Source organism: Chinchilla lanigera, unplaced genomic scaffold (genome assembly GCF_000276665.1).
Source record: "Chinchilla lanigera isolate Chin_1 unplaced genomic scaffold, ChiLan1.0 scaffold00020, whole genome shotgun sequence".
In the NCBI taxonomy this organism is placed as follows: domain Eukaryota; kingdom Metazoa; phylum Chordata; class Mammalia; order Rodentia; family Chinchillidae; genus Chinchilla; species Chinchilla lanigera.
In genome coordinates this window covers 23,743,006-23,766,349 of record NW_004955421.1, presented here as the reverse complement: position 1 = coordinate 23,766,349, position 23,344 = coordinate 23,743,006, and the positions used below count along the sequence as shown (strand labels likewise).

The 23,344-nt window shown below is 42.2% G+C and overlaps 1 protein-coding gene across 7 annotated transcripts in view; it reads left to right on the top strand.

Moving 5' to 3' along the window:
* Positions 1-23,344, top strand: part of Sfmbt2 (Scm-like with four mbt domains 2) — a 222,134-nt gene that overhangs the window by 147,432 nt on the left and 51,358 nt on the right. For all 7 annotated transcript variants that reach the window (XM_013513769.1, XM_013513768.1, XM_005383870.2 and 4 more), the window contains exons 10-11: positions 3,013-3,095; positions 9,066-9,192. In XM_013513769.1, the coding sequence (XP_013369223.1) occupies positions 3,013-3,095; positions 9,066-9,192 (210 nt within the window). The remainder of the gene's footprint in view (positions 1-3,012; positions 3,096-9,065; positions 9,193-23,344) is intronic.

Below are 23,344 nucleotides of genomic sequence, written 5' to 3'. Positions count from 1 at the left end.
CTGAGCTGTCACAAAACTGCCTTACAAAGAAGGCTCATTATCAACCCAGAGGCAAAGGATTTCAAGTGATGAAATGAATGAAGGTCTTTAAAAGAAGGAGGAGGAGGAAAAGTCTAAGCTGTTCCAATCTTTAAAGAAGTTAGTGAGTTTTAGGGGACAGAATAATTAATTGTTGCTTACATGGTACCCAGCAAGACTTGATTAAATGTAGAAATTATTAGATTAAAAAATGACTCTACAGGGAAACCTTTGAGTCCTGGATATATAGGAGGATTGAATACAGATCCTAGAAAAAACCATGAATGACATTTTATGGACAGGTTGCAGTCCATTAGAAGTTGGTTGTAGAAAACCCAGTTATATGTCGATATCCAGGGACTAGTACCTTGGGAGTTGGCAGGTTTCACCTGTGCAGATGTTGACCGCGCAGAACACCCAAATACTGTATCAGAAAATGTTTCGCTATTCGTTTAGTTAAGGTTTTCCTTTGCTTGCTGTCCTCCTTGTGTGCTCATGAAGTCTTTCCTTCAGCTCACAAGAAAGTAAGAAAGTAGCAGAGGTCCAGAGGAAAGCTAATGGGGCAGATAGAGGTCTTGACTTCATCCCAGTCAGTCTGCCAAAGCCCCGGACAAATGAGATCGTGGTGTTATAGGGATTCACCTGGTCTTGCTCCAGGGCTTGTGTTCTGCAGTTTCATAGGAAGGCCGTGCACGACTGCTCTGCATAGCCCTCTTACTCTTTCTCCTGAGAGAAGGGAAGGAATTAACCAGGGAGAGGTGGAAAGGAAATCCTGAGTAGCAACAGTGAAATAATTAGAATGGTTTCTCTGAATCATACAGTGTGGCCAACAGGCGGGACCTTAAACCTGTTCTCTTCATTTTGTGGTTTGTAGATGGGCAAAGTCAAGTATCAATTTGATTAGTTTTACTTCAGTTCTTCTGTTTAACCTGGAGAGCTGGATCTAAAGCCTGGACCTCCGCTTTTCCTATTCAGTGCAGCAGACCCAGGCAGGAGACTTCTGGCCAGACTGAGGGGTCTTGGGGCTCATTCTTCCTTCTTTTCTCACACCCAGACAGGAGCATTTGCTCCTGCCCTCTTCCAGAGAGGATCTGTGCAAAGTGCAAGACTATATTAATTGGAAAGCAGGTGACATTGTTACTTTACTAAGATATGCTTTGTCTTGTTACAAGGCTCAGCAGACAGTCGTTTTGGTCCCTTCCAGAAACCTCTGATACAAGAGCCATTTAGCAGAGGGACAGCTCTGGGGATGGGCAGGTGGAGGAACTTGAAGAACTGCTTTGAAATTAACCCTACAGATTATGTGGTATCTGAAACTGGGAGTTTTCCTTGTCTTGTTGGAAAGAAATGAGCTGTCCGTCTTCAGAGAATGAAGTAGTTGTTTTATCAAAGAAGGGAGCACTCTTTGCTGCTGATGGTCGCCAGAGTGTGGGAGGTCACAAGTCAGTTTTTGGGACCAGAGGAAGACAGCCACTTGCCTGTCTTGAGTGTTTGAATTAAGAATGCCTTGGGGAGGGAGGGAGGAGGGAAAGGTTGACCAAGAGGATGAAGCTCTTGGTGCTATGGCACGGTAGGGTGGCTGTGGCTAACGATAATGCACCGCACATTTTAAGAGGCTAGAAGAAAGGATTTTAAAAGGTTATGTCGTAAAGAAATGATAAATGTTTGAGGAGATAAGATGTTTAACCTGGCTTAAACATTATACAGTGTCTGTCAAACATCACCTTACTCCATTATTAATGTGTTAACTTTTTATGTTTTATGCATCCATCAAATATAAATTAAATTTTTACAAGAATTTCCATAGTTGTTTTGCACAAGAGTAGAGTTTGGTAACTCATTGTCCTCCTGTTAAGGGAATTTGCAGTGGTATGCAAACAAAAGTTGGGGGACTTGGGTCAAAATATATTTCAGAAGTCTCAGATTTATTATACAGTCACTTCAACCAGTGAAGAAAACACACGAAGTGACGTTAACAGCGACATGGGGCATATTTGCGTGAACTTTAACTGATCTGTACTTAGCATTTCCATTTTTATTAACAAGAAAATTTAAAAACACCTCTCTCCCTTTTCCATGGCATACCGTTCATTGGTTTAACTTTGTACAGGTGGCTCTCATGTTAAGAGGCACGGTCTACTCACTTACACTTTCCTTATTTATGATTCGGAACTGTCTTATTGCGTCTCCTCCCGTGTCTCACTGAGGCTGTCTCGATGGCTATACGTTATGTAGTTGCATTTCCTTTCCTCCCGCGGAAGTGAAGTCATTAAAAAGAGAAAAACGCTCACATGGGTAGGATCCATACTTAATTCAGTGCAGGAGTACGCAGTTGTTTCTCAAATCCTTCTCTCAGAATCTCCATTTCACCCCCGGGACTTTACTGCAGAGAAGCCCTTCTTTCCTAATTTCCTTCCCTTCCTGCTCAGCGGTCTGGTTCTCTGGCAACCTTTACTTCCTCATCTTCCTCATTTCTTTGGGGCTTTATCTCCAAAACCCCTGCTCCTTGCTTGTCCTCTGCTCTATCAAAATCAACCCCCTACTAAGTTATTTTTCTTAATAAATGCTCATCATTTCTTCAAAGATATGAAACATTATGTTCCTTTGAGCTCAGAATTTATATGAAGGGATGCATTGCTGTCTGTTCCAGCGAAATGGATCTTACAAATGTGTTCTGTGCCATAGCCTCTCTCTTTGTCCCAGTAACAAAACGCTGCCGTCAGGAGCCGCTGTACAGCAAGGTAAGTCCCCCACCTCCCCTGAGGCCAGGTGCTGTGTTGTGATGACCGCAGACGTCACCTGTACTTGGCACTTAATTTTCTAGAATACTTCGTTGGACTCTCATGAAATCAGAAGTGTTTTTAGGCTTTGGAGGACTTGGTCCTTCATGAGCTTGGACTTGTGCCTCTACTTTAATCACCAATGTACCGCAAAGTGATTCGCCTGTGATTTAGCTCGTCTCATGCTGTCCTGTCTGGATTTTGTCATTCACAGGGTACTCCGGTCAGGACTTCGACTGGGCAGATTATTACAAGCAGCATGGGGCGGAAGAAGCACCTCCCTTCTGCTTCAGAAATGTGAGAAACTTCCCTCTTGCTACTTTTAAAATGATAGATGTTGCTAACTGTACATTTTATAAATTGCTTTCTATTTATTCACCAAGTCTGGAGGTTACAAAACACTCACAGGTTTTGAAAAGCCCACCTTTCAGGGTATGGGTTTGTTAGTGATGCTGGGCCATAGTAACAGAGTGACTAGTAAATGTACAATTGCTCTAACGTGTGAAGTTTATTTCTCATTTATGGAAGAGACCAGGGTGTTCTGACTACTGACTGGGTAGCACTCATCATGATGAGTCTTGGGTTAAATTCATCCCTTGAATGTAGTCAATAGATAAAAAAGATCAAGAAGGTGATACCCTTAGTTCTAAATGCACAGCATGGTGGCAGCACATACTGTTTCTCTTACCTTCCATTGGTGAGAATCAGTCTCTCAGCTGCTATCAATGAGGTAAAGAGAAGAATCCTGCCAGGTGCAATGGCACACACCTGTCACCCTCGCACTGTGAGAGGCTGGGGCTGGCGTCACCCAGTTTGAGCCCAGCTCGGTCTCATTAGTGACTTAATGAGAACTTGTCTCAAAAAGTAAAAGAAGTAAGAATGGTCTAGGGATGCAGATGAGTGTAAAGACTCTGAGTTTGGCCTCCAGTACCAGAAGAAAAGAAATGAGAAAAGAAATGGGTCCTGGCTTCTGCTTCCCAGCCATGATTTTGTACTGTGGAGAAAGAAGAGAAATTTTGGTGGACACTTAGCCATCTGTAACTCCATTATATAAATGTTCACTATGTGGTAATAATATTGACAAGTTATTAAAAATAATATTTTTCTGTATTTAATTAAGTATTAGTGAGATGCTGCTAAAAGGTTTTGTGCTTTGCCTACTGCAAGCTCCTGCCTTATTGAAAGAGAACTTATTGGCACAAAAGGATTTTTGTGACATAGATTAGCAATGAATGTGTATACAGTACTTCGTAGTTCTACGGGAGGTTTTTAAAATTATTTGTTTACTCTTCATTATCCTTAGGAATTATGACAAGGAATATGAAATATCACTGTTTTTATTTATTTATTTATTTTGTGTTTTTTTTTTCCCGGTACCGGGAATCGAACTCATGACCTTGAGCTTGCCAGGCAGGCACTGGGCTGCTGAGCTAAATCCCCAGCCCAATATCACTGTTTTTAAAGTAAATACATAGCCTAGTGTACTTGACATACTCTTAGTTTTGAAAATTAATCCCTTATGCTAAGGTAAAAAAGCTGCAGTCCTCATAATTGGAGCAAAACACTGCTCAGTCAGAGATGTATTTCTGGAGCTACAGGTTCATTGCCAGCCCTCAAGTAACTTGTTCTGCAAGGATAACAGAATACAGAAAATGACAGGGGAAGTGTTGGCTTAATAGAAGCTCCAAACAGAGTGTAAGTCAAAATCAGCATGCGAAAGTAAGTGCATTGATCACCAAGTGAGCCTTTACTCACACATACAGAAGTAAGTCAGTGACTGAGTTGGAAATCAGAGCTCGTTCAGTGACTAGGTGCGCTTTCCATTGAATGACATTGCCTTGGCACACAAGGCCTTTCTGTAGCATTGGAGAAGTGGAGGATATGTGCCTAGGTGGTGTGGCAGGCACGGCTGTGTCCCCATGCCTCAAAAGGATAGCAGGTGTTGAACTCTTTAGGCTTATGAAGTCCAACGACTCCTCACTTGACTTTTCATCATAGTGATGTCACTGTGTGAGACTCTCCTAGCCTGAATATTCACATCTATGGGGATCCCCTGTAGCACCCCCAAACCTGTTTGAGTTCGTGCTTTCTACCTAACAAGAGAAATATTCCTCTCCTAACTCTTTAGCTTGCAGAAGAAAATTTTCACATCACCCCTGCGTTTGTATTTGGAGATTACTTCTTCCATAACTGCATGGTGCTCCTAAGGCTTCTTTTTGTCTGCTTTTGCTCTCAACTCGCCAGGAGTTGTCTAAATGGCTTTTAATTGTGGAAAGAGTAGCCGCATCCCCAGTCAGCTTCTGAGCTTTCAGGATTTAGCTACCGAGATTAAATCTGTTTTAATGAATTTGCTGGTATATTCATTAGGACTGCTTTGTTTCTGGCTCTCCACTTCTTTAATAGAAAGATTGTTGTCTGCCTTTTGGCATCTGCATTGCATTGCAGGTACTTTGCTGAATGTGTTAGCTTGCTACTGAGTGCTCTTTAATGGGATGCTTATTATGAATTCATTTTTAATCACACATCTCATGTGCATGAGAAGAGAGCTAGTGTGGCACTGGATGCAGGGAAGGCATTTCCCCAGGGATCTTTAACAATCAGAGGCAGTTACGAAATGGATCGACACAGCCAAATGCTTAGTAAAATAAACTTACAGGTAACAATTTTTGCTATTGATTTTTTATAAATTACCCTCAAGCAGTGAGCTGAGATGAAAATAGGTTACATGGTTGTAGCTTTCCATTATTAAGTAGGGTAAAATGCATTTAACTCACTTAGAGGTTTCTCAAGCAGCCTATCAAATTGTGTTATCTGAAAGAAACACAGTACATAATATGTGTGGATGAGACAGGATGATTTGTAGAAAAAAACCAGCCCATCCAGAGTATCTGTGGTTCCTGCTTCCTAAGAAACATAAAGGAAAGGAATAAATTGATTTTTTTAAAAACACAAAATAGCTGATTTTATGATTGCATAAAGATATGACTGCTTTTTTCAACTAGGTTTATAAAAAGACATGTAAATATGAATTACCTTGATTTCTTTTCATGAGTCACAAAAAGATGTAGTCTCTACTGCTTAGAGGAACTTGTTCATATTAGTTAATATATCTCAAAACATATGTTTAGATAGTAGTATAACATCTGATTATAGTTTGTAGTAGTTGACAATTTGGGAAGTTTTCATATTTATTTTAAAGTAATGTTAGGAGGGAGTTTTGCTTTCAGTGTTGGCTGAGTAAGCTACTACTGAACTGACCTAACTAGAGAAAACACCTTAGTTCTAGATGCAGTGCCAGAGGCAGCTGCATGAGGGTGGAGGAGCTTGGACTAAAGCAGACCCATCAGGCCAAGGCAGGTGTTTGGAGGGAAGAGGCACATAGGATGTTTGTCTCCCTTTTATTCCAGACAGCATGTGAGATGACTAAATGTGATGTAAAACTCACACTTTTCCGCCTTCTTAAGCCAAATTATGGAACGTGGGCAAGCACAGGCACCTGGAGTTTCAGAGCGGGGAGAGCCAGGAGCGGGAAACCACAGATCCTGTGTTGTTATATCTTCGGCTCATCTTCGAATGTGTGTGTGCCGGGCAGATTCCAAGCAGCCTGAGTAAAGATGAAAGAACAGGGCTGCAATTGGAGTTGCTTTCAACAGATAGAGTTTGTAGTCGGAGTCCAGCCAAATTAATTGCTTGCTAAAATAGAAAAATTGATAGCGTTGGTAGGAGTATTACAATCCAGAGTCTCCACATCGTAACATTTATAACACATGTTCCAACCCAGAATTGCTTAAGATGTGAAGAAACTGGAAAGTCAGATTATTTTCTCAGTAGGAAAGACAAATAAAAGAGACCAAAATGAGCATGATCCAGATGTTGTTTGCAGATAAGCTCTCCCTGCCCAACCCCCACACCCACATACTAGGGATTGAACCCAGGGCCTTCACAGTGAACTAGATCCCCAGCCCAGCTGCATCTAAGCTAAGTGATGTAAAGCACTAGTTCTCAACATGTGTTCCCTGTACCAACAGCTTCAGCATTACCTAAGTACCTACTGGAAATACAGATTCTTTCGCTGCACCCATAATCAACTGAATCAGAAACTGTGGAATAAGGCCCAGCAGTCTGCTTTTAAAATGCTCTTAAAGTGATTCTGATACAACATGAAGTTTGAAAATCATAGACATAAAGAAACTACCCTCATTATAGAAAGAAATACAAATGGAAGCTCAGGGCTCTGAGGGACAACATCATGTATAATTGGAGAAGCAGAAGGGTGAACAAATAAAAATAAAAACAGATACTTCACTTATAAAGATATCGAGAAGACAAGGTCAGACATGGAAGCACACACCTATAATCTCAGCACTCAGGAGGCTGAGGCAGGAGGATCACTGCAAGTCCAAGACTAGCCTGGGCTTCACAGTGAGTTTAAGGCTAGCCTGAACTACATAGCAAGACCCTATTTCAAAAAAAAAAAAAAAAAGAAGAAGAAGAAAAAGATTCTTACATACATACATATCAATCTCAAAGGAAAAATGCTTACCATCATCAATAGAGAAATGCACATTAAACTACAGTGACATTCCACTAGATATGTATTGGGCTAGTTCTGAGAAACAGCAGTACCAAATGTTGATGAGGATTTGTGGTGCCTGGAACTCTGGCATACTTACAGTGGGAGTGCAGAATGATACAGGCACTGTGGAAAATAATATGGCAGTTTCTTGGAAGGTTAAACCCTCTTTTACTCTATATTCCAACAATCCCATTTTTGTAGAAGTGAAAACTTAGTCGTGGGTGTGGACTGGATTTCCCTCATTTATACGATCAAGTTTCACCTCCCCTGTGCTTCAGAATGAGATTGTGTTTGGAAGTAGGATCTTCAAAGGTAGTTAAGGAAAAAAGAGATCGTGTGGGTCGCTTTATCCAGTGTGACTGGCATCCTAGTAAGAAGAGGAAATCATGGCACAGTACATACTGCAAGAAGACCATTGAAGACACTGGGAGTAGACAGCTATCTGCATACCAAGGAGCAAGGCCTAGAACGAACCAACCTGTTAGTACCGTGCAGTTGGACACACCACCTTCAGGACTATGAGAAAATAAACTTCTACTGTTTAAACCACCAGTCTATAGTGTTTTACTGGCAGCCTGTGTAGGTTAACATATTTCTGTTTCCACAGAAATTTGTACCTGGATGTTTATAGCAGCTATATTCGTAGTCAGCAAATACTGAAAATAGTTCAGATGCCCTTTAACTGGCAAATGGATACATTGTGGTACAGCTCTATGAGCTACTAGGCAATGAAATAACATAGACTACTGATTTCTGCATAGTGTGGGTGAATCGTGAATGTATTCTGCTAAATAAAAGAAGCTCAGCTGAAAATGCTCCAGATATAGCGATGCCACTTATATGACATTCTAGAGTAGAAAGAAAAGAGTATAGGGAGACTGGTGGTTGCTCACAATTGAGTGACGAGGAGGAATGGATTAGCAGGGTTTTTTGGTGGAGAAGCTGTTCTGTGTCTTGGTTGTGGTTATTGGTGCATGACTATACGCGTTGGTTTAGCAGTCCCATTTTCCCAGAAGAAGACACCCAAAAGAATGAATCTTACTATGCATGAAATTTTAAGTTAATTTGGAAAGTAAATAAAAATAAAGAAAAAGAACAAACACAATAAAGATAATTTCAGGTAAGAGAAAACTAAAGGAATTCACCTCCAGCAGGTGGGTACTGAGAGAAACGCTGAAGCACATTCTTCAGATGCCTTTGAAAGAAAATGATGCCAGATGGATATACCATCTTCCTATGTCGCCACCCTCACGAACACCTAGGGGTCATTTAGGCAGTGAATAGCGGGGAGTAGAAGAAATGATGCATCCGTCAGTCATTTCATAGACATAAGGCGCCTATGGAACTGAAAAGAGAGACTCTTCTCAGGCCTTCACTCATTGACTGAGTATTATTAGGAACCCATTGTATGCCAAGCACAAGTAATTCCTGGAATAGAAAGGTGAAGACTCCATGGTTCTTTCCTTGTGATTGGTGGGAAGGACAATAGTGCAACCAAGGCTGTGCACCTCATAAGTGAAATTGTGTGTGTGTGCACACGTGTGTGCATGCACGTGTGTGTGTGTGTGTGTGTGTGTGTGTGTGTGTGTGTGCGCGCGCGCATGTCTGGTTCTGTATCCTCTCGCTCTATTGCTGCCCGTTATCCTGCCATGGGAGCTAGTAGCTCAGCGTCACTTCTCTTTCCCTTCCAGACATCATTCAGTCGGGGTTTCACTAAGAACATGAAACTTGAAGCTGTGAACCCCAGGAACCCTGGAGAACTCTGCGTGGCCTCCGTGGTCAGCGTGAAGGGGCGGCTGATGTGGCTGCAGTTGGAAGGTATGTTTGTGAGAACATAGGTCTGTCCGGATGTGGCAGGGACTACACAGAAGAAGTCAGCACGCACCCAAGTCCCTTCCTTTTTTTAAACAGCTCTTAAATTATTCAGTGTTCTTAAATAAGTGAAACTAATCAAATATAAATTCATTCAGAGGCGCTCATCTTAACTAATAATTTCATAAAATGAGATGCTGGTGAGATAATTATGTTTGGAACACAGTGGTCTTTTTACATCTGTGATTGTAAAAGCTAATGTCACGATTAAATTAATATGAGTCACTAAAAATGGTATTTGAGGTCTTGGTTATTATGAGAATAAAATCATATATTTGCATTTTAATGTGAAGAATACCCTTTACTTTGGTTTCTGATGTAGATGTTTAATTTTTCCTCAGAATACTGACAGGGGAGAGTAACTTTCTCCCCAAGTAGATAGTAAACAAGATTAAGACTGGTTTCTTCAGTAACATTAAAGCTATTCTATAATGAACATATAAAAAACTATTGTACAGTTAATTTACAGATGTACAGAAAATTCACAGAAAAGTGAATTTTGTGTATAGAACCTTGATCAGATTTTGAGTTTAGGTAGAAAACTATTTTATAGATGGTATGCTTGTATTGAAAAATAATCAAAATAGATTAAATCTCTAATGTTTTCTCACCTTTTTCTCATGTATAATTTTTTGTAATGATTTCACAGAACTTAGTGGTGTTTGTAAATGTGCATGAAGGAAAATAGGAATAGACTGAGTTAGAAAATATTGTTACCCCAAGTTCTTCGGTGGGCCGGCGGTCTCATAAATATTGTCATCTAGTAGATTGGAAAATGTAGGGAATAGTTATTTTGGATGTTACTGTGTTGTTAATTCCAAGAAAATAAAACATTGTTGAGGCTTAGGGTTTCAACATCAATTGGAAATCCACGGTGATTCTTAAAAGTTTATTTCTTAGTGTATTTTCAAGTGGAATGACCTCTATTCATAATCAGCCGAGAGGTAGACAGAGTATTGCTGTTTCTCCTGCTACAGGAATAGAATGACTTCGTTTCCGTAGGGCTGATGCACTGCTGTTGAAGACACAAGATCTCTTCTGTGACTTCAGATCACTATATTTAACTTGCTAACACTAGCCATGTTGATGAAGTTGGAGACTTGTTTACATTATTAATTTGAAAACAAAAATGGCAAAGTTAGAAGCCCATGTTTCATCATTATTATTTAGCACATTCTGGTGAAATTCTTTAGCAGTCATTATTTATTTAGCAGTTTCTGCTTTCAGTGTGCTTTACAGCTGTTAATTACCTAACACAAACAGCAGTGAGAGTGTCCTGATTTTTATAGATGGAGAAACCAGCTAAGCTGTTAAGAACTGCCTGGGGTTCATTTTCACTGCTCTTGACATTTTCTCTGTTGCTTAATTCACTAGACCGTACAGTTTCCCACTTCTTCAGATAAGAGTGATGAGCAACGCTTAGTGTATATTTAACATTTTTGACATTAATTCCTCCTTTTGCTGGTCTCCTTGGGATATAAATTTTTGGTTTTAGAACAAAAAGGGAAGTAGCGTGTACCATTTCTTCTTATTCTCCAGAGTGCTTTGACTATGTAGTAATAAAAGGTGATTAGTATTAGCAAACAGGTTAGAAAATAAGAGTATCCATTTTTTCTTAGACCTTGCTCATTTTTTACAAAAAGTGTTTGTAAATAATCTGTTGAATACTTTAGTGCTATCTTTTGAGTATCATCTGGAATAATTGGAATTATTGGTCCAAATTATTTTTGTATCACTTAAAAATATATTACATGAAAATAAAGTAAAATTTCAGCATTTCCTTTTTTTTTTTTTGATTTGGCTTGGCTTGGTGTTGGCTCGTTACTCTTAAAGTGTTAATTTATGTTATTTATATAATAAAAAGTTTTCCTCATCAGTCCTAGGGATATAATGATAAAGACTCATTATAGTCACTTTGTGGCTCTTAAATTATTTTATATGATGATGGTTATTCTGATTATAGACCATTTATTTGACACTTGAAATATTATAAAGTACTGCATTAGTTTTATTAGTTATTTTAATGCCTTAAATTGATTTGAAGTCTTTTGAACACATGGCTGATTGACCACTTTTAGGTAATTAAAATGATCACTTCTAGTTAATATTTGACTTCTCTTGAAGTTAAATCATTCTTTAAATATCCTGAAGGGTCTGATGTTGAAAGGGAGCAATAGATATGATATGTGAGATTAATGTAACATTATTTTAGGTGCGCAGTGGAAAAGTATTCTGAGCTCTCACAAACCACTGATAGTTAGGAAGGGCAATTTATGATGACAGTGTTTAACGTTTGGGAACAGATGCTGTGGTATTTTCTCTCATCTCAACCGCCTGCTGTAGGTAATCACTCTACAGTTATGAACATTATCCATACAATATAAATTATTCTCAAGTTTAGGTCTCCAGCACTGCAGCCACACACACTGGCTCACACACTCGTGGGGCTGCCTTCTCCCGAATCAAGTAACTTTATATTCACTCCAGATCATGCCCTACAGGACAGATGTGGCTTGGGTGTTTCCCTTGCTCTCACAGCTCTTTAACCCTTAAGAGGGTCCCCCTCTTTGTGTTACCTTTTTGGTTTCTCTTGTGAGGTCTACTTTCCTAGAATCATTTTTCCTGACCACTTTCCGAAGTACAGGCTGAGTATCTCTCGTCTGAAATGCTTCAGACCGGAAGTGCTTTGGGTTCAGATTTGCATTTTTTGCAGTATTTGCATACATATATCTTGGGGAGGGAACCCAAATCTGAACATGAAATTCATTTATATTTCATATATACTTAGTGTACATAGCTTGAATATGGTTTTATACATTAATTTTAGTAATTTTGTGCACAAAACAAGGTTTCTGCCTGTGGTGTCATTGTAGAACTCAGAAGTCTCAGAAGTGAGAGCAGTTTGGATTTTTGGAGTAGAGATGCTCCACTTGAATGTATGTACACATAACTTTATTTCACACTTCACATATTTAGAGCTAGTACAATTCTAGCTCGATGTTCCAGTGGTTAATGCAGCAGATTGAATTGTTTAGCTGTGAGAGTGTGCGTGTATGTGTGTGTGTGTGTGTGTGTGTGTGTGTGTGTGTGTGTGTGTGATGGGAGACTGAATCGAGAGCATTTGCCCTAAGTTACATCTCTAGTTCTTTTGTTATTTTTAATTTGAGACAGTATTTTGCTACCTTACTAAATTGCCCAGGCTGGGCTTAAACTTGGGATCTTTCTGTTGCAGCTTCCCAGGGTGCTGGGGTCATAGGCATGTGCCACTATGCCTGGCTAGTAGTTTAGTTTTTTATCCATAGTTCCACAGGAGAGATTTTACTCTTAATAATTATTTTACTGTTTAAAAATTATAGTGAAACATACATAACAAAGTTTACCGTTTCACCTGGCCATTTGTGAGTGTCCAGTTCTGTGTATTCACACTGCTGCTGTGATATAATTGCTGCAGTGAACAGTGACTCAGGCCATTGCCTCACAGACTTAATGGGCGTGCAGGTCACCTGGGAATCTTGTTAGAATTAGATTACTATTAAGACTAGGCTGGAGCCCGGCGTCTACATTTCTAACCAATTCCCAGGTGATGCCAGTGGTTGTGGTTAGTGAAGCTGATGCTGGGTGACAAGGGATTAAACAGGTAGTTGTTTCAAGCAGCAAAAACTAGGGGGTTGCCAGAATAGAACTGGTAGGTCAGCCTGAAGGTCCAGCGCACTGGCCGGCTTCCTTCTATCTTTCCGGCGTAGCATTCTTTTAGTTGGTGCCATTTGTCCTCATTACAAGATGGGTGCTGTGGCTCCAGGGATTGTCTCAGTGTTGAAGGAACAAAACAGGAGGGATGAGGACAAGCACATTCTGAGTCACTGAAGTGTCTTTTAGAGAAACATTGCCAGTGACGCGTGCTTAAATCTAATTGTCTAAATCATATAACCCCTACCTGCTCCGGGCGTGTTGAGTAGCCCTGTTTGCCCGTTTCTGTAGGGACAGAGGTGGTGACTGAGTTTTGGGCAGCCACTGTCGAGTGTCTGCCACACTTAGCAGCACAGGAGTTGTGATGATGTGGGAGGTCTGCCCAGATAGCAGCGGCACAGGGCAGCGAGGGCAGAGCTGTGAAAAGGATTCCGTCCAGGAAGGCACGTGTGGAGAGAGAGGGGCCCAGCGTGGAGGTGACGATGCGAGCACAGGCAAGGGGCAGGAAGGTGTCTGTATCTTCCAGCGGACAGCTCTGCCCTTCAGACGCAGCTCCTACTGCCGGATGCTTCTTGCCTTTGATCTTGATGATAATGCCTGATTATGATCTTGATTATAATGCTGAAATTTCCTGATTGTAATGCCGCTGCCTGGTGCTAAGGTTGGAGAATGTCCTCAAGCAGACCGATTTTTGGTCATTTGCTCTCTGGCAGTGCAGGATCGCAGATGCTCAGTGCTCGGAGAGTTCACGAAGCATCAGAAATTACAGAACAGGGTGGTTCCTGGGGTCCCGAGTAGGCTGGCATTTCTCATTCTGTAAAGAGGGAATCTGTCTTGAGTTCAGGGTTAAGCAAGTGGAAAGTGACTTGGAATGGTCAAGGACTCTTTAAACGTATTCTTCATCTATCAGGATACTGGAAACTTGAACGAGACGAGGCTTTTTGGTCATGCTTACTTCTGACTCAAGAGTGTCATGTGTCTTTTTGTGGTTGTTTTGTTCATTCTTTTTTGTGGTGCTGGGGATCAAACCCAGGACCTTGTGCATGCAAGGCGAGAACTCTACCACTGGACCACTTCCCCAGCCCGCATCATGTGTCTTGATGTTCCAACTTTGTTAAAATCTCTGCATTAGCTTTCCATCACTGTAACAAAATTCCTGAGATAGTCGGCTTCTAAAGAGAGGTTTTATTCTGGCTCTCTGTGTTGGAGAGTCCAGTCCTTTATAATTTGTCTCCATTGTTTTGGGCCTGGAGTGAGATTGCACATCATGGTGGAGCAAAACTGCTCACCCCCACAGGGGCAGAGAGCAAAGAGAGAAAGCAGGGACCCGGGTCCAGCAGTCTCCTGGAAGGGCTCACCTTTGGTGTTTTAAGGGCCTCCCACTAGGCTCTGTCTGCTAAAGGCTCTGCTTCCTATGGATAGCGCCATGTTGGAGACCAAAGCATTTAACACATGGGTCTTTGGGGGGACATTGAAGATCAAACTGTACAACCTGGTCACCTAAAATGAACTGAAGTTGCAGGTACACTGCACAGGGAATGGCCTCTGATTCCCTAAGGACGTGGTCCCTGGACCTTGAGTAACAGAAAGCGGAAAGGCTGCCTCTCATCCAGGCATCCTTGCCTCTGTGTCAAGTGTGTTTTCTTCTTAGTGGAGGATACGCATCGGAGGGGGGAGTACTCAGCCCAGAGGTGGCGGAACAGTGCCAGGGTCAACCTCCATCACTCCTGAGATGCCTCCTCCTCCAGGGACTCATAGAAATGACCAGCCCTCTTCCTGCAAGTGCCAATGTTAAAGTGGTACTTGAGAAATTGTGTATGCCAGAAACTTAGGAAATATCATAGGAATGGGGGGGCAGTGAAGGCTGAGACTGTTCCAGTGAGTGGAGTCACAAGGACTGTGGAAGAGGTAGCATTTGAGCCTGAACTTGTGAGGTGGATAGTTGGGAGTGGGGAGAAGATGTCAAATTTGCTATTTAGATTTTAATTCTAGCTGATGGAAGCTGGAGAGAACATAGTTAAAGGAACTAAGACACAGGAAGAAGAAATTTAGAAAGAAGCCTGACTTTGAATTTAGGACAGTTGTGTTTTAACATATAGATAGGAATCCCCAGTGCAGGTGCATAGCTGTAGCTAGATTGTTGACACTGGGGTCCAGATCAGAAGCTACAGAGTATATGGGGTCACAGACTGTGTACTTGTTTTAAATGGAGAGACTCTCCCGAACCTTGGGACTACATGCCTGGGTTCTCCTGGGTAAACTGGAGCATACAGTCCCCATCACTGGGGGTCGGCAGAGAAGCTGCAGCACCAGCGGATGGCCGTACTCACAGCAGGGCTGGACAGAACTATGCCAAATGCAGGCTTGTGACTACAGTGCGGCTTCGAGCAAGTTTCTTAGTTGAGTCCTGATTTCCTCGTTTCTGTTATGGTGATCACTTTGTCACTATAGCAAGGACTTGGGCCGAGATAAAAGAGTCAGCATAATTCCCAGGAAACAAACTGAAGGGGAAGTTGTAAGAGGCCAGAGAAAGATGCGGTGGGGTGCCTCAGAGTGTACTCATGGTATCCCGGCTACCAGGCTGCTTCCTGGAGGCTGTGCGTGGTCAGGACTGAAAGGAGACTGCAGTGGGGTTTTTGTCATTGCACATGATGCCAGCATCCCTAGGGGACTGAATCCAGGCAGGGCAGGGATGGGAGTTGGGGAGCCAGCAGCATCCAGTGTCTGTGAGGGTGTAGTCAGTGAAGTCACACTCGGCACACTGCCCTGTGATGTTGGAACAGAACACTGCTCCCTGCAGTTAGTACTGCCTCTTGGTACCTACCTGGTGGGTGTGGCATGAGATGCCCTTGGAGCTCTGCAGGTGCACTCATGCCCTGCAGTATTGCTGGGGGTGGGTCCCATTCCAGTGTTTGATGGCACACAGCAGCACCTCAGAACCTCATTTATAAAGTGGGCAAAAATCATCCTGGCCTCCTATGATGAGTGCATTGCATTAACTGTCTCATGGAAATCACATAAAACAGTTTCAAACCCACAGGAAGAAGTTGAGTAATGTTCCATGTTTTTTTTATCCATATGATGATTCATATTAGTTTCCTCCTCCTTAAAAGATAGTGATACACTCTACATATCTGAACATTAAACCATTTTACCTAGGGCAGGAATTCCTTTTACCTCATAAAATGTTGATTTGCCCGCAACATTACCACTGAGTTATTTAACTTTCTTAGTTGCCTGCACAAATGTTTGAAGACAGCTCTAGAAGGTAAACAACAAAACTTGGTTTTGTAATTAGAAGCCTTGAAAATCAGAACAAGTGGGGAATTTGGATTTAATGTTTGTGCACTTTGAACATGTGGATGGAATGATGGCCCTGTAGGATTTTTCATCTGATCTCTTTCCATCCTAGTTTGTTGAAAATGAAGAGTAAACACATACACACAACACAAGAAAACCCAGTCTCAGGTCTGTGGGGAAATGCAAAATTTCTCCTACGATTCTTCCTTCTTGTACTGCTCTCTGAAATGAAAATTAGAGAAAATAATTCATTTCATAATAAATAGTGGCAAAACACATTCTTTAACTTTCAGTCTGTGCATCTGTGGTGGGGCCAGCTTTGCACAGTGAGGTTTTAGAGCTCATGAGTACGTCCACGTCGCTGGGCACAGGACTTACGGGCCCGGTGCCTGTGTGGGCTCTGATTTCTACGAGTGCCACCAGGAGCGAGGTTGAGGCTCCCTACGTCTGTAGAGATCAGCAAAGCTGTCTATAAATACAACAAACAGCAGCAGTTCAAGTTATATGTGGTAATCTGAACAACTGCTTTGTAGATAACAGTATGCATCCTTTGTTGATTTCCTATCGTCTTGTTTTGAAATTCTGTATTGTTTTTAATGTTTTTTTAAATGTTTATTCTCTTTAAAATAAAAAACCCAAACAGAGAACAAATGGTCTTGCCCTTTCCCGTCTGAAGAAATGCATGCAGTTTGGGACCGTCCATGGCATTTTCCAATTTACTTGATTTTGCCTGCACTTTTCGGCTGCGGGGAGATGGTCCCTGAGCACATGGCACGGTGCCAGGAGGGCTTCCTTTTCTCCACTTGTTCTCGTTTCTCCACCTTTCCAGGCTGACGTGCACCAAGCCTCCTGCAGGAGGAAGTGCCCGCTCTGGCTGGGCCTCTTCACCTGCGAGGGTTGCGTGTGTTCGTGGCAGGGATGGCAGAGGATGGTGGGCATTTTCTTTATCTCTAAATAAGATATTCTCCATCTCTTGCTTTCGTTGGCTGATTCTTTCTTTTTCTATCACTATCACTGTGACATTTTGTTTTATGTACATTTCTCTGTGATTATTTGTAATCTGCTATCTTGAGGTTGTGTCCAGTCCCGTCCTCTCTGTAGGAGTCTCTCGTCCCTCTTCCCCAGAGCCTTGGGCTGGGCAGGTGTGTCTTCCTGTTCTCTCTTCCTTCTAAGGTGAGTTTCAGAGTTCAGAGTCCCTTTTTTCACCACTGCCTATGAGCAGTCTCATTTTTCTCTGTGACTTGAGATGGTTTTGTGTTGATGAGTGTGAGTATGTAGCACTCACAGCAAATCCGTTTATTATCCCACTTGCCTGTGAAACATGTGCACATGGATGTGTGCATAAATGCAACCCCTCAACCTGGTCTTCTCCTTGACTGTCTTGCCTAACTCAATGGCAGCATTATTTTATCCAAGTTAAAAACCCTGGAATCCTCCAAGTTGGAAGCTGTAGCCTTTTGTCTGTTTGCTCTCCCCCAGCTGGTCTGTCATTTCAGTCCTTGTCCCCCTCTCCTATCTCCTCTCACTGATACAGTAAAATCCAGGTCTTTGTCCTTTATTCTTATAATTACAGAAGTCTCTCAGCTGCTCCTTCTGCCCTCTCCCAGGGGCTCTACGAGCCATCTTTGTAAAACATAGTCATGGCCTTTCTCTAATACAGTGTGTCTGTTCCTTACGGATTCAAGACTCAATTCTGAAGCATGGCGTTCGGCTCCATCCTTGCAGGATGGGAGCTCTCGAGAGCTTTCTGAGTTCACAGTCTCTCTTACCTTTGTACACCGCTGTAAAGTGTGTTTGAAGATAGAGCTGACCTTACACCGTGCTTGTGGGGACTGGCTGTGATAGCACCTGGAGAGTCCTGCTTGGTGCACGGTAGTAATGCCCAGTAAATAGGAGCTGCTGATGATATTGCTATTAGGCACACCTTTTCTTTGCAGCTTTGCCACCCGTAGGGCCCTGAACTCCACCCGAACGGATTGCTGGAGGTGTCTTTAAACAGCCCACTGCTGTCACTAGTGCTGTAAGCCATCACACATGGCTTCCGTCCTGTTTTTGCGTGTCACACAGCACGGTGTTCATACAGAACATCATGTGGTGCGCCTTGCTAAAGAAGTATGAAGAATAAATAAGATGCAAGTTCTTGGACCAAAAGGCCATTTCAGATGCTGTCTCCTATAAGCTGCTGTTTTGCCAGGGGATTTGTGGACAGTGAGATACTTCATGCTTCTCAGCTAACCTCAAAAGTGCCTTCATCAGTTTTTGCACAGACCTGCCTCAGTTTACCCTTCACATCAAGTTGGGTCATCATCAGATGGGGTCCACCACAGACCTAGTGCATCCCACGCCCTAGAGCGGGGCCCGGGAATCTGTGTTTTAAAATTGTCCTTCCCCGATGATCTTATGCGTACTAGCTTGTAAACCATTCCTGTGGGTCTGATGGGCAGGGTGTCTGTGTCTCACAGAAACCTTTTTGAGCCATCTCACTTAGTTATCTTCCTCATTGCTGAGACAAATACTTGACATCCAAAGTTAGAGAAGGAAAGTTTACTTTAGGTCACAGTGTGTATGCTTTCTGTCCATAGTTAGCTGGCTCCATGGCAGGGGAGAAGCAGCCCGTGGGAGGATAGGCAGGAGGCAGAAAGCAGCAAATCCAAGCAAAGCAGTAGCAAACCTCCCTTTCCCTTTTATGTCATCCAGCATGCAAACCTTTTGGGGTGGTGCAGCCCACACCCAAGATGGGCTTTCCTATTATCCACACCCAGAACTATGTTAAACCTAATCAGCAGGCTAATTTAGCTATCACACTCATAATCCATAGTCTCACACCCTAATCCCGCATTACACACCCATGATCTAGCCATCTCCCAAAAGCCCCACCTGTGACTGTGTGAAACTTTGGGTGGACATCTAGATACAGGCCATAATACCATCCTCCTGTGTTAGGAAAGGAGTGCAGAAAACAGCCCTATAAGCCTTGCCATAATTTGTGAAAAAGTTAGGTAAGGTTAGATAACCATTTTGCAGACACTTGCAAAAATGCCAGGAGGAAAAATGCAAATGTGAAGATAATTATATTGGAGGCCAGTGTGGGTGATTTTAACATCTGTAAAGAGAGGCAGTGTTGGCTGGGGATTTAGCTCAGTGGCACAGCGCCTGCCTGGCAAGCGCGAGGTTGTGAGTTCGATTCCCGGTACCAGAAAAAAAAACAACAACAACAAAAAAAAGAGGACAGCATGGCCTATATGAAACACGGCGGGGTGGACCTGCTTCCACAGATTAGGCTGTGGGAGCAACATTTCCAGGACAGATGAAGAAGGTGGCCCAGGAGCACCCGTGGGAAGAGGCCGTTCATATGAGCAAATGGGTTTGGTTCTGCAAGTTGATGGTGTGATAGGCTGTTGTGGGCCACCAGCAGCGCTGGCTAGGTTTTGTTGGTATTGCTTTTGTTTTCTGTGGTGCTGGCCTTGTGCATGCTAGGCAAGTGCTCTGCCACTGAGCTACACCCCTGCCCCGTCTTTGGCTCTAGCTGTCTTATGTAGAATAGGAATTATGCTGGAAGGCTGTGGATGAAAGGCTGGTAGACTCACTTTGCAGAGGTTTCTAGTTGTAATTGCGATGAAATGTGACTTGTGGGTGACCACGTTCTCCAAAGGCAGAACAGAACACCTGGAGAGAAAGCCTGGCTCCTTCAGGACGAAGCAGTAACCTCATAATGAGAATTCTGCAGGTAGAATAGGGGGCTCTTACAGGGTGGAGACAGATGCTGTATAGGCCATTCCCCCCATAAAAGAAGGAGGATAGGATGTGAATCTGCCCACCTCGGATGCTGTGCAAGAGTCCAGATCCTTGTCACCCAGTTCAAGTCCTACATCTTCCACTTACTGGCTTTTTTATCTCGTCCCTGTACCTTGGTTTACTCAACTCTAAAACAGGAATGGAAACAGTCTGTTTTTTAGGGTTGTTACAAGGATTAAACATGAGGAAAAGTGTCTGGCCGACGGTAAGTGCTGTGAGCTTTTGCTATCGTACAGGTTTCCACACTCGTCGTGTTCCCCACACTCCCTGTTAATCCCATTTCCGTGGCCTTCGTTCAGAGCGACACTGCGGTCTTGCCAGCCACAGTTTTGCCCAGCTCTTCCGTTCCTTAGGAGTGTCCTGGGCACTGCCTTACAGGCTGGCATCAGCACAAGGGGCACATAGGGAGGGGACTGTGCAGGGTGACCGGTCCCGGTTCTTGCTTGTTCTTGGATAGTCGGATTTACTTCATTTTTCTGTTTTCCCTTTTCATCTCACACTTGAGCTTGTCAACACTTCTTATGCCTTTCAACTTTCCGTGAGGATATTTAACAAGGTGAACTTGTTCCCTTACACCCTTCTTACCTTTCTTCCCATCCTGGCTTTTAACTGAGATGCAGAGGTACTTCTGGTTCCATTACTGAGGTAAATGAAAATCGTTCACCTTCCTCCTGGTTGTCTCCGTCTTACTGTCTCATATCCATCTCACCTGTGGTACCCCATACCTTTTCTACTCTCAATTTCACTCATGTTTGCCCTCTCTTCTCTGATTTGCTGGACGAGAAGTAACTACATAACTTTAGGAATTTGATAGGAATGTGTTTGGAGGAAAACTCGAAAGTTTCCTCGCAAGCCATTTTCTGTTTTCACCCTGATGTTCTGAGTAGAACAGGTGCATCATCTGGATTTCACTGACCTGTCACGTTGGTTGGATTGAGCTGGATACAAAGTTCCCTCAAATTCAAAAGAAAATAGAACTTTGTAATTAACTGAGGCAAGGACCAAGTTCTCAGGAGTGGAAAATTGCAAAAATGTTATAAGGTGCCAGTGTGCTACAAGTGTGTATGCATGTACATTTATTTATTTATTTATTTATTTATTATTTTAAAGAGAGTAGTAAATGAGAAACAAAGAAATAGAACACTAGTAGCATACCAGTATCACAAACATAAACAAATCAAAGCAAGAGCATTCAGAGTGATACAGAGTCTCAAAACAAAATGATACAAATCAGCAGTGGTTGTTACTTTACATATCACTATCCTCAACTGCATTGCTCAGATTACCAGATGTAAGAATGAAAGATTGCTCAAACCATTATAAGGAGTAAGAAAATAATTCTTTGATAAAACAGTAGAGATAATACAGAGTTTCACTAGACAAGATGGTAGGAGTTCACCACTGTAATTCCATTGCGTATTGTTACCTTCAGATCAGTTGCTCAGCCCACCAGACACAAGCATGCACAATCGATCAGAACGTAAAAAATTGTAATCATTAACTGTTCATTTCAATACACCATCAGACGTCAGCAGTACAGTTGCTGAAGAGGCTGTGGGGAGAAAGGAACCCTACTCCACTGCTGGGGGGAGTGTAGATTGGTGAAACCACTGTGGAAATCAATTTGGAGATTCCTCACAAAACTAGGATTGGAAGTCCCATTTAACCCAGCTATTCCTCTTCTGGGTATTTTCCCAGAATTAAAGACATCATTTATTTTTTGAGAACAGAAACTTTCACTAACAGTGAAATGATTCAGTTACATTTTATTTTCTTTTATGGTTACTTACCTTTCATTAATCTGGCTTCAGTAGAAACAGCCTATTGTATATGAGACACTTCCTTTTCTGAATCTCTTCTGTTGCGCTCTTACTATTTCTGGGGATAGCTAAGAATGTGTTTGCAAAACAGTAATTCATTCCCAAAAGCGCAAAAGCTGTAGAAGTGCCTTTGATTAGCTTCTCCCTCCCTCCCTCGGGTCCCCGCCCTCTGGCCACCTTGAGCTTTCTCAGCAGACCCCCACTGTGCTAGTAGTTTGCATCTTCTTCCAGATTTGTTATATGCACGATAAACATTATTCCCCCTTTTAAATAAATCATAGCCTCCTCTGCATGCCTTGCCTGTTCTTACCCCACAGTACATCTTGGAGGTCTTTAAGTATGTGGAGACCTTTGTCATTCTTTTTTATAGCTACAGAATATTTCAGCATTTGAGTACTTCCCCATGGATGGAGATGGTGCCTTCATTTAAGTACTTGCTTCATTTAAGTACTTGCCCGTGGATGGAGATAGTGCCTTCCTCATAGATTTTGAGATGAGGTTTCTGAGTGAGACTGAACAAGTAGAATCTATACCAATACGAGGCAGTTTAGACAGACAGAAATTCCGTATACTCTAGTGTTGTTGCATAAGGATTTTTCCATAAAATGAAAAAGAAGAGTGTGTTGGTCTTTAGTCAGGTATCCAGCTTTGCATATATACTTTTTGGTCATCCTAGAAGAAGCAAGGAAGAGGATTGTGTGCATTTTTATGGATTATTTTTAAGATATTGGGACCTCAGTCTTAGAAAGGAGCAGGTTTCCTTTAAGAGATTATTCTGACGCTAACCAGATGTATCTGGATTCATAGGGATGATAAAAGGAGATAACGAGTTTGTGTCCATCATCCAGAATGGGATTTGAGATGTTTAGGGTTGTGTAAACCTTTCTGAGTGATAAATAACCTATTTTCTTCATCTGTCCTTATTTAACAGAGGCCTTTGGAAGCTAGATTTGGGGTGAAGGAAGGCAGGATTATAACTTTCTTAAGGACAGGTGGCTGATACCTCGTAGCTCATAAATTTTGATTAATTGACTGGAAGGCATGATCAAAGAATTTTAAAATGTGGTAAAGATAGCCAGAGTGCCATGTTAATGTATATACACTGTACAGAAGCTTTAATGTGATGTGATGTTTGAACCAGCAGAACTTTGGAAGATCAAGTCATAATTTAGTAAGGAACTTGAAGCTATAAAGTTCAGTTTATGCTTCTTTTTGAAGTACTGTGTATAATGACCTTGCAAATCTTATTTGTAGCTAAGCATAAATCTGGAAGTATACATTTTTCTGGAGGGTGAATTTGACCTGTTTGTAAAATTGTTAAGTAGCCATAAAACAGACTGTTGTTAGGAGTCTGAGGAGGGGAAAATGACCTTGTGTACGGGGAAACAGCCCAGTGGCCCTTTGTGTTGAAACCTCGGAGAGTTGTGGGTGGGTTAGGATGGGAAAGTCACTTCTGCATTTGAAGCTACTGGGAGAGTCTCTTTACTTTTTTCTGT